This window comes from Octopus sinensis, linkage group LG8, assembly GCF_006345805.1.
Source record: "Octopus sinensis linkage group LG8, ASM634580v1, whole genome shotgun sequence".
NCBI classification, from domain to species: domain Eukaryota; kingdom Metazoa; phylum Mollusca; class Cephalopoda; order Octopoda; family Octopodidae; genus Octopus; species Octopus sinensis.
In genome coordinates, this window is record NC_043004.1 from 74,743,883 (window position 1) to 74,758,627 (window position 14,745).

The following is a 14,745-nucleotide window of genomic DNA, read 5'->3' on the forward strand; positions in this document are numbered from 1 at the left end:
CGGTGGTATGGAGTCGAGAGGCTGGTATGCAGGGGTGATTGCTGGTTTTCCATAAACAACTTTGCCTGGATTTGTGCCTTGGAAGGTAACTTTCCAGGTGCAATCCCACAGTCATTCATGACCGAAGGGGGTCATTTACAATTTTAAAAGGAGGACATATTTGATAATGTCGATGATGATGATGATCTTAGATATATTATGCCTGAAAACAAAGATGGGTAATCATGGCTAGAATGCTTATCCACAGGATCAAAACTGACCTAGGGTTACACAATAACAGCTAGATGAATATAGCAGTGCTCCAGCATGGCCAAGTCAAATGACTGAGACAAGTAAAAGAATAAAAGAACAGCTGAATTTAAAAGAATATTGGAAACGAAAATCCCTTACCTAATCGCATCTTCTCAACTGTTGCACTGTCCATAAAAGAAGCCAAGGCCTTTGACAACGCAAATCAAATGGACCCAGCCTGACTGGTGTGGCCACCACCTTCGACAGTAGCTTCCACATCAACTTCTCCAATTTTCTTCACAAACTGAAGTGGATACAGCAATTGGGCTCTAAATAAATAAAAATAGTTTTTATAGTCAGATACACTGCCAGATCAGACTGGGCCTGGTGCAGCCTCCTGGCTTCCAGACCCCAGTCGAACCGTCCAACCCATGCTAGCATGGAAAGCAGACGTTAAACGATAATGATGATGATGATAATGATAAGAGGGTGGATGAAATCCAACAGGGTGTGAATAAAACATCGACTTTAGTGAAGCATTATAAGCAAAGTGATTACAAATAAAAAGTGGAAGAATGGGATGATTGGGTGCAGCTGTTTGGACACTGGTGATGTGGTACAGCCAACTGGACACTGAGCCTGTTCTGAAGATAGTAGTTTCCGTCTACCAAATCCACTCACAAGGCATTGGTCAGCCCGGGGCTATAGCAGAAGACACTTGCCCAAGATGCCACGCAGTGGGATTGAACCCGGAACCATGTGGTTGGTTAGCAAGCTACTTTATTTTAATAATTTGCCACTAGGGCAGCACACAGAGTAGCTGCGGGCTGGACAAGGACATTAATGGATGATGGTGGTGGTTGATGAAGATGGTGATGGGAGAAGTCAGAAAGCGCCCGCCGACTTTGCTTCTCTAAAACAATGTTCTTCTTTTTTCAATAATTTACAAAATTTCAAAAATTACAAAAATTCAAAAAATTTTCACAAAAATTTCAATTTACAATTTACACTTTTAAAAGTCTCTTCAGAGGCAATAAACCTCTGTCACAATGTAACACAATTACAATTTACGTTACCCGACCGATGAACTCTCTTGCTTTAATGACGCAATCGTCCATCGTCAGGCTTCCGCATACAGGTATGACTTGCAAGAGATCCTCCGGGAAAGAATTCTCGATCCTGCACATATCATTTTCGAGTAGGACCTCCGCAGCCAGCTGCGAAGGCCACTCGGGATACTCCATGCAGGACCGAAGTCCTTCCCATTGGTTTCTCTTCCTCATCTTACCTATTTCGTTTTCTACAGTGCCTCCTTTATGGAAGAGGACTACATAAAATTTCTCCGGCATCACAACCGCCGGAGGACACATGGGAGACGCCGTCTGGGTGTTACAGTCCGCTGGTGGCGTCCCGTTCCTCTTTTTCTTTTTCTTTTTACGCTGGGCCTCGGGAGGTTGAGGTTCCGGTGCTATACGCACCGGGTCCTCTTTTTCTTCCGCAGCCTCCGGTTCCTTTGGTGGGTCGCCATTGCTCCCCACTTTTCTTTTTCTTCTTTTGGAGGAGGATTTTTCCCCCTCCTCACTTTGTTTCTCTCCCTCCATTGGTGGGGCAGGGAGAGGCTCTGATATTAACTTCTCCAGGATCCTACTCTGGTTCCTGGGGCAGTTTTTCTTAATGTGGCCGGTCTCCGAACACAGGTGACACAGGCGTCCCACAAGCATCACCGGATACTTGGACCCGGCCATCTTCAAGAAGTCCGGCAAAACCAGACTCTTGGCCGACTGGGTCCACAGAGTCAAAGTAGCCTTTGCCCCTTCCCAGTCAGCCGCAGGCTGCATTCTCACGTTCAAGATCTTGGCGCTACCACCACTCAGACCCCGGCGGATGGAATCTTCCACCCACTCAGGCTCAAAGCCGGGCGGCAGGCCGCAGACCCATAATCGTATCAATTTTTCCCCCTTATAGCTTGGGAGAAACAGAATCTCTTCGCCCTCAATGGGCTTACTCGCGAAATCGCAAGCTGCTTTAGGGGAGTCAAACAGCAACCAAATCGTTGCGTATTTGGCTCCCCGTTGAATATGTTTAACGGCTGGCATATAGTCTGCCAGCTCGTTCATAATGGTGGCTTTCGGGAAAACCATTATGGTATCGAGCGACCTCGAATATGTCCTCAACACCACGGTTCTGTCCTCGAGCTCCTTTAAGTACTTTTTGGGAGGTGTCAATTCCCACACAGTGAAATTCCTTGTCATAACGTAAGAAAAACAGTTCAAAATGTTACAAAATAAATTAGACACAGAAAGGAGAATGAAAAAAGCAACAGAAGGGAAGAAATAAAATTAAAATGGCAGTTCAAAAAAAGTTCTTTTTTTTTACAAATGAATGATAGACGGAGAAAGAGAGTTCAAATTCAGACAAAGGAATTAATTTTTCTTTTTTTTTTTGTTCACTTTTTCGGCCAAATACACTGTTGGTAAAACACCTTGGTAAAATAATCCTTGGTAAATCCCGTGGATAACACAACGACAATTTCAAAAATAATTTTTGCAGACGGACTACGCCGCCTCAAAAACACAATTTTCTTTACACTCGACAACAGGCAGAAAATTTATATCCGGAGCAAAGTGGAGCCTTATTATCTGCTAAAAAAATATTTAATGCTAAAAAACATTAATGCAAGTGATAAAACTTCACTTCGCTCGCAAAAATACAAAATGCCTACCTGCAGTCGAGTCGAAAGTTCAACAATTCACGTTGAAACAACGTGGCATCTGGAGCAGCAAAATAACACGTCCGAACAGTTCAGAGGTTAGCAAAGCTACTTACCACACAGCCACTCCTGCGCCTATATATATATATATATATATATTTTATATAATATTCTTTATGTTTTTTTCTTTTATCACCTATTAGACTTACTTCCCTTATATTTAACGGATTTTTATAGCTTCTGTTGCCATTAATAGCTGACAAGAATGTACCATAGCTCTTCACTCCAGCATTCGAAACTCTGAGTACTATAATGACAACCTTTTACTGTTTATTCTAAATTATACCATATATAAACAACCCTCTATTTCTCTAATATCTACGTCTCATTCTTTTGTTGTTACATTTTTATTATTATTATTATTATTATTATTATTATTATATATCTATATGCATGCACACACACATATATGTATGCATGTGTACTCTTGTTGAGACATGACATGATGATCGTAAATGAGTGTCACTGTCACACAAGCAGTGTTGTTCACTTCCAATATTCTGCAAAGAAAGGGTTCGGCCATGGGGAAACATTATCTTTCTTAGAAACCGATGAGGGTTGGCAACAGGGAGGGAGGGGGGTCTGGCTGTAGAAGATCTGCAAGGCTGGATTAGAATGGAGAAAGGAACAATTTGAGACAAGGAAAAAAACTATTCTTACCTTGATGATTTCGATCTAAAGTAAAGTAAGTCTTGACCATTGATTGTAAACTTCCCACTGCCTTGAATCCACAGTGTAAGAGAAGTCAGACAGGATTTTCTTTTTCCTGGGAAGAAAATAAAATGACCTTACAAAAATGTGAACTCGGAATATATTTTAACAAAATCATACTCTTTATTGTCATCATCATCATCATCATCATCCTCACCATTATAGTAACATTTGTTTTACCAAGGTGACATGGTTTGGGCTAGGTCATCAATACAACCATTCTGTTCATGTGTGTGTTTTGTCACGGCCATTCTGGTGCTACCTAATCGGTACTGCTGAGATGACACTGATTTATTTGGTGTCAGACTTTTCAATGTTTCTGTCCTTCTCTCTCTCTCTCTGTTTGTGTATGCGCATTTACTTCGTTTATCATCATCATCATCATTTAATGTCTATTTTCCATGCTGACAAGCCTGAGGGTTGCACCAGGCACGCTTTCTACGTCTGGATGCCCTTCCTAATGCCAACAACTTTACACAGTGTACAGGGTGCCTTTTATGTGGCGCCAGCACCCACAGGGTCACCAAGTAGTCTGCAAGAGGAGGACCTCTCAGCTCAGTGAAGGAGAGGAAGTGAGAGAAGTGGCCATGTATCATGCAAGAGGTTGGTGCATGACAGAGGGACAGGAATAGCTGTCTTACTACAGAGAAAATGCTCGGCAGTCTCTATCTGTTTGTGTATATTTCCAGGCACCAAAAATTACTGTCACCCAAACATGTTGAATGTCCAGTCAACTGTGCCAAATCTTCAGCACCAAAACAGCCATGCCAAATCATCTCATTCGGTCTCTCTCTTTATATTCTCTTGTGTCATCTTGTCCATGACAGCCAATGTTCTCAGATCTGAGCATACTACTATTTCTCAGTAGCATATTCATCATCATCATCACCATCATCGTTTAACATCTGTTTTCCATGCTGGCATGGGTTGGACGGTTTGACTGGGGTCTGGCAAGCCAAGAAGCCACACCAGGCTCCAATCTGATCTGGCAATGTTTCTACAGTGTAGGGGGTGCTTTTTACGTGCCACTGACACAGGAGCCAGACGAGGCGAGGGGGCTGGCACCGACCATGTTCAGATTGTGCTCTTTACATGCCACCAGCACAGGAGCCAGTCAGACAGCGCTGGCACTGTCCATGTTCAGATGGTGCTTTTTACGTGTCACTGGCACAGGAGCCAGTTGTGGCAAGTGGGGCTGGTACCGACCACGTTCAGATGGTACTTTTGATGTGCCACCAACAGAGCCAGTCAGGTGGCATTGGCAATTACCGAAGCATGAATGGTGCTTATTGCATGCCACCAGCATGGGAGCCAGTCAGGCAGCACTGGCATCAGCCACAATTACAATTTCCATTTGATTGTGGTTTGATTTGATTTTGATGTATTGTTCCTACCAGCAATTAATACTTATGTACCAGTTGCCAGGAATGTGTTTAATATGTAAAAATTGGTCCATTCAATTAGTGTCACACTGCTAAACTTAGTGGCTATCTTAAGCAATGTGTTCAGGAATGGTTAATGGATTAGAAGTGAGACTGAAGAAAGAGCAACAACTCCTGAAATATGCATATACTCCCAGTACCTATTCTTCTATCTTCAATCACATTGTTTACACAGATGTATTCATATAGATAAAAAAAACATCATAACTTTCAGTGTTGGCTCTAATTTCTACAGAAAATCTGGAGAATATAAATTTAAATGAGTACTGTTTCTGTTTCCTTCACCCTGCCTCCCTAACATCCCAACATCTGTTCTCTCCATCATTAATTCATCACCCATTTTTATGCATTTTTTGATGGAGTATTTATGTATCATTTACCCGGTATTTATATATCATTGTTTACATTACAACTTGTCTCTACCCAAATATTCCTTGCATTAGCCAAAACTTTAAATATCTAACCACTTCATCAACTCATCTCTGCTCAGCCTTTCTTAGGACATCTGACACACTTAAAGGACCATAAGAAAATTCCTTAAGAGTTTGTAACGTTTAAAGCGAATTCTTTCTTTATTGGCCACAAGGGCTGTGATAACATTTAAGACAATACTAAGACAAAGAACAATGAGGATTTACATGGAAAAATGCAAACAATAAAGCAACAATAATTTGCAAAAACATCTTAACAAGCAAAATCCCCAATAGGGAGGAATATGTCACCCAGGGGTAACCAAGGAACCTCACAGATCCCAACCCACCCAACTCAGGAAGAGTACGATGGCAAAAGCTCTCCTCTCCTCCATATTCCTCAGCCAATTGGCACTAGCTTAGAGTCAGCTCACTTACTCAAATCCTGCTAACCAAATTCACCCACCTTCCAACAAATTTACAGGGTAACAACAGCACATTCCTCTCAAACCACACTTTTTTTTTCATTGAAATGAAATTCTAAAAAGTTGATGAGGCTGAAGAGGAAAATGTCTGTCTTCAGTCTTTTTAGTTTCATCCGCTCAATAACCACTTTTGCCATTAACCACAAAAGACATACTTCCCAACCAAAGGAAGTTGATGGAGTTGGCCAATAGATGGATTTCTCCACCACCATAACTCCACAAGTTAGCAATTCTCAAATGCTGTACAAGCACATGCAGGGCAGTTTCATCGCTCTGTGCACATCAAGGGCAAATATGGCTGTCAGCACTACAATGCCTGTAGAGCCTATACCGAACTGGCAATGCCCTCAGGAGCACTTTCAGGCCAAGAATTTCTGGATATTATTCATGGACATCTGACCCAAAAGTCCTTCAGAAAAGAGCAACCAGTTGATCTTCATCAACATCCAGAGTTTCTCCTTGTCACTCTTGCCCACCACTGATCCTCTACAGAACACCATGGTGGACCATTTACCAACTGCATAGCCTGACTGACAGAGGAATGTGAACGCTTGATGGCACCCAAACTGCAGCTCAATCGAAGTCTTAGGCTGAGGAAAAGCATGTTGAACAAACACTAACCAGCCCTACTCACTAACAAGGAAACACTGGAGATGCTGTAGCTTCAGTGTATGTCTGCCCGTTATTAGCCACATGTTCAGTCCTTCATCTATCAGATGCCGACAGCAAGTGGACCATCTGACTAGTAGGACACGTTCCCTCCACAAAATGTAAAAGAGCAAATGCTCCTATTTGGTCAGCCATGAAGAAGGGGCACAGCAAGATGGTCAAGTGAGAATAGATGACTAATGCAATGTAAGCATTCGCCAGCTCTGCCTGGCCCTTCAGGGATAGTTTCTTCTCAGCCCATTTGTGGATGAGACTGGCCACTCTGCACATTACTGTTTCTTGTCCACTTGGAGGGCTAGATCAAACCAAACCCAAAGCAGCTTGACCTGTCCATCTGCCCAGTGCAACAACACCATTGAACATTATGGAACTGCATCTCCAGTGCCAAATTGTAGGATCAACTCTTGCTTAATTTTTGTACCTGTCACTACTTTGTATTTCCTCAGAGTACTGCCAATGACCTCAATGCCACCTTCAGGACAGCCACCAAGTACTGATGGTCAACCCTACCAAAAGCTTTTGACTGATCCAAATTGATCAAGGCCCCATCTTTGCCAGGTTCTTTACCACTCCTTCCTTTCTATGATGTGTCTCATGAGGTGGAGGCCAACATCGATACATCTGTTTAGTATGGCCATAATGTAATTAAACAGTATAATAAAAAAAAAAAACACAAATAAAATACACATCTACATGTGGGTGAAGAGTCACTCCCTGTTTTTGCTGAAGGTCCTCCACAACTCTAACTGCCTTCCATTTCTATATACACCTCATCCAGGCACTGATGACTGTCAGCCTCAAAAAGGGCTCATGAGTGAGTGAGTGATCTTCATCATCATCCTTTTAACATTTTCCCCATGCTTGCATGGATCAGATGGAGCTTACTGAGGTAGACTTTCTAAGGTAGGATGGCCTTCCTGTCACCAACTTTCGCTTTCACAGGAGACTAAAAATGTAGGACACTGCTTGTATGATAGTGACGATCATGTACAATTATCACATGAAGTCAGGACAAGAACACACACACACACACATACAAGCTTCCATACAGTTTCCATCCACTCAAAAAGTTTTAGTCGACCTGGGGCTATAGTAGAAGACATTTGCCCAAGCCAAGGTGTCACCCAGTGGAAGTTGAACCCATAACCATGAAGTTGGAAAGGAAGCTTCTTAACCACACAGCCACACCTCTATCTATTATGATAAATCAGTGGAAATTATTTCAAATACAGACCAGAACTTAAGTAGAAAAAACAAAATCATTGTTGGACCTTACCTACAGTTTTTACATACTGGCGACCATCTTCATCAATAAGAGGCTGAAATAAGAACAAACATATATATTTCTGAGGAGGACCAAAACAAATATTTTCCATCACTGCAAAAGCTTAATTTATTTACCTTGAGTTAAGTCATACTGACAATTTCTAAAAGGAATGAAATGGTGCTATACATGTTTACCTATGACCAGTAAGTTTAAGACTTTCCTAATAAGTAAGCAAAAAGAAAATTACATATGTATGTTCTATGCATCTTCTTCCTTATTCTTCAATACTTATTCTTTAATCTAATGAAGAAACGATTATCTCCCTTGTACTAATTATCCACGAGGAGAATCCTCATGTTTGGTTTAATCAACAACTGGTGAAACAAACGACTGCATTTTAATGGCAGATAAAATTAATTTTAATCCTATTTAAACATATTTTTCTTTCAATCACTGTCATATTTTAAAACAGTTCAAAAATGGTAAGAATTGATTTGCCGTAAAGAATATAAAAATTTAAATATTTTGAATAGTAACCGTCTTTACAGAAGTTTTGCATAAAATTAATTTTAATGATAACATTGAACACATTGTAATTAAAAAAAAAACGAAGGAGAAAACTTTTCAAATATAAATAAAGTGGAAGCATACAAAAATAAACATTATTCTCCATCTTTCTGTGAATTTTGTTTCATTTTGAAAAATAAAAAAATTATTTTATGGTTTATTATTGTTTACATTTTGAACCATTTATGTATACTTGAGGGCACCAAAACCTTTTAAGTGCTTAGGGCCTCTATGGGACTTAATCTGGCTCTGTTTTTACCTATCAAAGGAGCTACAAGCACTTCACATGATGGAACTTCCATCTACCAAATCCGCTCACAAGGTTTTGGTCAGCTGAGGCAATAGTAGAAGACACTTGCCCGAGGTGCCATGTGTGGGATTGAACTGGGAACCATGCGATTGGGAGGCAAGCTTCTTACATAGATCATAAGTGTAATGTTTAAATGGAACATACAGTTTCAATTTGAATTTGTGAAAGCTGGTTTTCATATTTCTTTCTGTATTTTAAAATGAATTCCTCTTCTGTGGCGCTAAATTGCTGAGACACCAGACGTTCCATTAGATTAATGAAGTTGTTATGCTGCAATGACAAGAATAAGACTCAAGACAATTCCTCTACAAAACAAAAATAACAGGAAGAACAATGAACCTTGTGTGTGTGTGAGTGTGTGTGTATGTACGTATATATATAAAGAAAATGAGATGACAAAGGAATAAATAATGAAATAATTATCTAATGAACTTCATTAGCTTACAGTTGTTTCTGCTCTAAGATGCAATGGACTCATAGTTGGGGTCCTGAGTAACACCTTATAACTTCATCAGAGCTACATATATATATATATGTATATATATGTCCATTTTTTTTTCCATCCTTGTTTTTGTATATATTCGCTGTTTCTTCCAAGGAATCTAATGCTCTTAGCTTAGTTTTTCCTTGGGGCTGGCCAAATTGGAGCAATCTCAAGTATAATCAGCCAAAATTGCAAAGATAATCTGGTACTTGACTGAGGAAAGAAAACTTTGAATGACCTGTCAGAAAGCTTTAGCAGAAGACTGTTGCCCACAGTGGCACTGAGCCTGAAGCCATGGGGCTGGGAAGCTAACTTCTTAACCACACAGCTACACCTGCACCCACACACACATGTATGGAACATAGACATGAAATGATGATGACAAACAAAGACTTAGAAACTTACATGCATACATATGTATGTGTGTGTTTATAAATGTATGATGAATTCCAGCATTACATAATCACACTTTGAAGTAATACTTTGGTGAACTTATCACATCATCATCATCATCATCTACGTTTTTCTTATTTAAGTAGAAAATATTAAAAAATTTCAAATAGGCCAGGTTTCACTGATCAAAACACCTTTGATTTAGAACTCAAAACTCAAGCTAGAGCAACCATTTATTCAACCAATGAACTGAAAAGGTGGGCATTAGATAGGCGTAGGAATGGCTGTGTGGTAAATAGCTTGCTTACCAACCACATGGTTCTGAGTTCAGTCCCACTGCATGGCACCTTGGGCAAGTGTCTTCTACTAAAGCCTCAAGCCGACCAAAGCCTTGTGAGTGGATTTGGTAGACGTCATATATATATATATATATATATATATATATATGTACATGTGTGTATATGTTTGTGTGTCTGTGTTTGTCACCCCAACATCGCATGACAACTGATGCTGGTGTGTTTACGTACCCGTAACTTAGCGGTTTGGCAAAAGAGATCGATAGAATAAGTACTAGGCTTACAAAGAATAAGTCCTGCAGTCGATTTGCTCAACTAAAGGTGGTGTTCCAGCAAGCTCACAGTCAAATGATTGAAACAAGTTAAAGAGAGATTAGATGATCCCTCATTTTTGAACATAAAATGCAGAATATGAAATGTGTGTATCTTTACATTGACACTGCACGAAGGACCCTTTTCTGTTCACCAGATTTAGCACCTGTGGACTTCTGTCTCTTCCTCCAAGATGAAAATGCAGCTCAAAAATTGTTGTTTTAACATCGCTGTTGAGATGCAAAACGAATCACAGAAAGTCCTCAACTCGCTAACAGAAAACGACTTCCAGGTCACATTTTCAAAGTGGCTGGATCCCTGGGACTTGGGTATTGCTGAGCTAGGGGACTATTTCAAAAGAGACGATGTTAAAAATTGGGGAGATAAGTTATTTGTTATCAAACATAACTAGTCCTGGAATTTTTTGATACTATCTCATGTTCAAGTCCCCCATAAACAAAAATGTGCTGCTGTGCGGTAAGTAGCTTGCTTACCAACCACATGGTTCTGTGTTCAGTCCCAATGCATGGCACCTTGGTAAGTGTCTTCTACTATAGCCTCGGGCCAACCAAAGCATTGTGAGTGGATCTGGTAGACGGAAACTGAAAGAAGCCCGTCGTATATATATATATATATATGTATATTTGAACAAATCACAAGAAGTTTTTTTCTGTGACGTACGTATGACCATGTCAACACTCCTGCTTGGCGTTGTTTATCGTCCCCCAAATTATCATCAGGACACACAGCTTTGCAATATCCTCCGAGCTGCTGCCAGGAAAACAGCCAGTTATGTTTTTATTGCAGGCGATTTCAATCATCCTGAGATCAATTGGGAAACCTTCCATTGGCCACAGAGTGCAAACGATTTTGTTGAGCTTGTACTGGACTCAAACTGGTCACAAGTAGTCACCTCTCCAACAACAGGCGACAACACCTTGGACCTGCTCTTCACCACAACTCCTGAAGCGGTTATCAATTGCACTACGGAGGAACCTCTAGGTGACTCTGATCATGCTATGATCATCGCCAATCTGGCTCTTGTGGGCAACAAAAACCTGAACCATCTCCAATCTGCTTCCTTCGATTGGAAGAGAGCAGATTGGAACCTGTACCACACTGAACTACAGCACCCAAACTGGCGTGAATTCTACAACTCTGGAGATGTGAATACTATACTCCAGAGTATCCTGGACTCAATATGGGCAGCATGTGCAGCATCAGTGCCACGTAAACAGAAAAAGAAGAACCGCCCCAAAAGGGCAATTTGGAAAACTTCAGCGGTCCGACTTGCCAGGAAGGAACGTCGGACTGAACGGGAATACAAGTTGCATAAATCAGACACCAACAGGAAGAAGCGGAATAAATCTTCCAACCATCTCAAGCAAGTGACAAAAAAAGCAGTGCTTGAATTTGAACAGTGCATAGCAGTCAATCCTGACAGCAAGGTTTTCTGGAAATATGTGCATTCAAAGAAGAGACATCACTCTCCAGTGGGCCCTCTTCGCAACCCTCACACAAACCAGATCACTGACGACCCCAAGGAATGCGCAGAACTCATTGCCGAGTGCTATGCAAACATATTCACTGTTGAAAGTCAAATGTACCATCTTCACCATCACTAACAGCAAATTCCATAACAACTATGGAATTTACACCTGCAATGCTGCGACGTCACCTTCAAAATAAGCGCAACTATGCCTCCCCTGGTCTCGATGGAGTTACATACCTGCTTCTCAAACGTGGCAGGTACTTCCTTTTACACCAGCTTTCTATTTTCTTCCAGTACTGTCTCAACAATGGTGCTACTCCGGAGCAGTGGAAAACTGCCAGTGTCATTCCTCTGTTCAAAAAGGGCGACCGCACATCAGCTGTCAACTATCGCCCAGTCAGTCTCACTAGCTGTATTGCAAAACTGATGGAATCGTGTGTCAGAGAAACACTCTGGAACTTCTGGAGCTCTCACAGTCTCATCCGACCCTCACAATATGGATTTGTCCCTAACTCCAGCTGCAGTGATCAGCTTGTCGAGTTCCTTGAGGACATTACTCAGATCACTGACAGTGGCTCATGGGTGGATGTTGTCTACCTTGACTTTGCTAAGGCTTTCAACTCTGTGCCACACAAAAGGCTTATGGTGAAACTCTCTGCAATGGGTGTGAGGGATGACCTTTTTAACTGGTTGAAATCCTTCATTCTCAGCCGAAAGGAGATAGTCACAGTTCTAGGACAGCATTCTACACCATATGATATGTCATCGGGTGTACCACAGGGATCTGTCCTTGGTCCCCTCTTGTTTGTGGCATACATTAATGACATAGATGCCAATTTAAAGAATGCCACAGTATTGAAATATGCAGACAACATCAAGCTGTACCTTGAAATCAAGAGGACAGATCCTGATGTCTACAACTCTTTCCTGCAATCAGACCTAGACACAATGCAGCAATGGATCACAGACTGGCAACTAAAACTGGCTGTGGACAAGTGAACCACTATGCATTTTGGGAGAAAAAACCCTGCGTCCACATACTCCCTCCACAACACTGATATCAAGAAATCCTCTTGCAAGCGTGACCTAGGCATCACTGTCAGCAGTGATTTGCGTTGGACAAAGCATATCTCTAAAATTGTCAAGAAGGCCAAGGGTGTCTTGGCATCACTCAGCAAGACTTTTGTTAGCCGCTCTCCAGTCATCTATTTAAAACTGTATACAGCTATGGTACGACCACACTTGGAATTCGCATCATCAGTTTGGAACCCCTATCTTGCTCAGAACATTGACCTCGTGGAATCTGTCCAGAGACGTGCAACCAAACGCATACCCTCCATCAGACACCTACCATATTCTGAGCGCCTTGTTTCCCTGGGCATGGATTCACTGAAGCTCCGGTGTCTGGCAACGGACTTGGTAAACACCCACAAAGTTATCAACCACCTCACCAACAACAACACTGAACACCTTTTTGATCTCCATGTGTCTAACACACGTGGACATGCCTACAAAGTCAGAAAACAACACAGCTCCCATGACTTTCGGAAACATTTTTTCACGCTCAGAGTTGCTGAAGCATGGAATAAACTGCCTGCGTCAGTTGTTGACTGCCATGACACTGCATCCTTTAAGGCCCTCATGCTTTCCAAAATCCACCGAAACTACACCTGATTATATATACACTTTAGATGAGTTGTAGTGCACCTGAGCACTGTACACAATTATTATTATATTATTATTATTATACACACACACACACAGGGTGTTCATAAAGTCTCACTGCAGTGAATTTTTTTCCTCCTGCGCATCACCATGGCATTACTTCAAGAGTCTTTTGGTGAACAGATTATTTCAAAGGGACTTTGGCCACCAAGATCACCTGATTTAACACCACCAGACTTTTTTTTTCAGGGGAGCAAGTAAAGGATCAGTGTACAAGAATCGCCCGAAAACCATTAAATACTTACTGCAGAGAGCCCTTTTCAACACCCTGTGTATATATATGTGTGTGTGTGTGTCTGTGTCTGTTCCCCACAACATTGCTTGACAACTGATGTTGGTGTGTTCACGTCCCTGTAACTTAGCAGTTCAGCAAAAGAGACCAATAGAATAAGTACTAGGCTTACAAAGAATAAGTCATGGGATCGATTTGTTAGACTAAAGGTGGTGCTCCAGCATGGCCGCAGTCAAATGACTGAAACAAATACAAGAATACAAGAATATGAAGACCATTAGAATTGAATACCTTAACTAAAAACATCGCAGTGTTGGCACCAGGGCAGGGTTCCATCCAGGCAGTAGTGTTAGAAGACGCTTTGCCCAACCAATATCCCCATGGCAAAAACAGGTACGAAAATAAAATGAAGCTAAAACATATACTTACATCTTCTTCAGTGATTTTTTCTAAAACTATTTGCTTCAAACGATCCAAGTCGATCCATTCGCTACTTTTTAAATTTCTAGATGAAAATGTGAATTTAAAAGAATATAAAATTCAACGTTAGATTTTAGTAAAACTTTCACTGAAACACTTAGCCCTTTCGTTACCAATCCGGCTGAAACCGGCTCTGGCTCTGAGTACAAATGTCTTGTTTCCATAAGTTTTGAATTAAAATCTTCCATCAAACCTTAGTCACAATTTATGTTCCTAACACTAGCTGAATGATAATAACCAAATTATTTTACTAAATTCTTTGTTATATTTAAAGTAATTGAAAGAAACACAGAGCATCTCAAAATAAATACAGTAACGGAAGGGTTAAGCCAATGCTAAACAAGAGAAAACTCATTTCACATTACAAACTGCTTATTTTGTATATAAAACAAAAATCATTAATTACAAGGAGATAAAGTTTTTGGATCATTAGATAAGGTGTTTGGAATAGATGCACACAGTGGCAGTG

General features: G+C 40.9%; 2 protein-coding genes across 2 annotated transcripts in view; one reads left to right on the forward strand and one right to left on the reverse strand.

Annotated features, from left to right (window-relative positions):
• LOC118764585 (galaxin-like) overlaps positions 1 to 14,745 on the forward strand; it is a 97,779-nt gene that overhangs the window by 24,589 nt on the left and 58,445 nt on the right. The window lies entirely within an intron of this gene.
• The window catches only part of LOC115215225 (28S ribosomal protein S9, mitochondrial-like), a 32,355-nt gene that overhangs the window by 2,993 nt on the left and 14,617 nt on the right, over positions 1 to 14,745 (reverse strand). Inside the window, exons 8-12 of the mRNA XM_029784447.2 lie at positions 14,226 to 14,301; positions 9,007 to 9,132; positions 7,995 to 8,037; positions 3,662 to 3,767; positions 391 to 560 (exon numbers count right to left, since the gene is read on the reverse strand). Of these exons, the coding sequence (XP_029640307.1) occupies positions 455 to 560; positions 3,662 to 3,767; positions 7,995 to 8,037; positions 9,007 to 9,132; positions 14,226 to 14,301 (457 nt within the window). The 3' untranslated portion in view covers positions 391 to 454. The remainder of the gene's footprint in view (positions 1 to 390; positions 561 to 3,661; positions 3,768 to 7,994; positions 8,038 to 9,006; positions 9,133 to 14,225; positions 14,302 to 14,745) is intronic.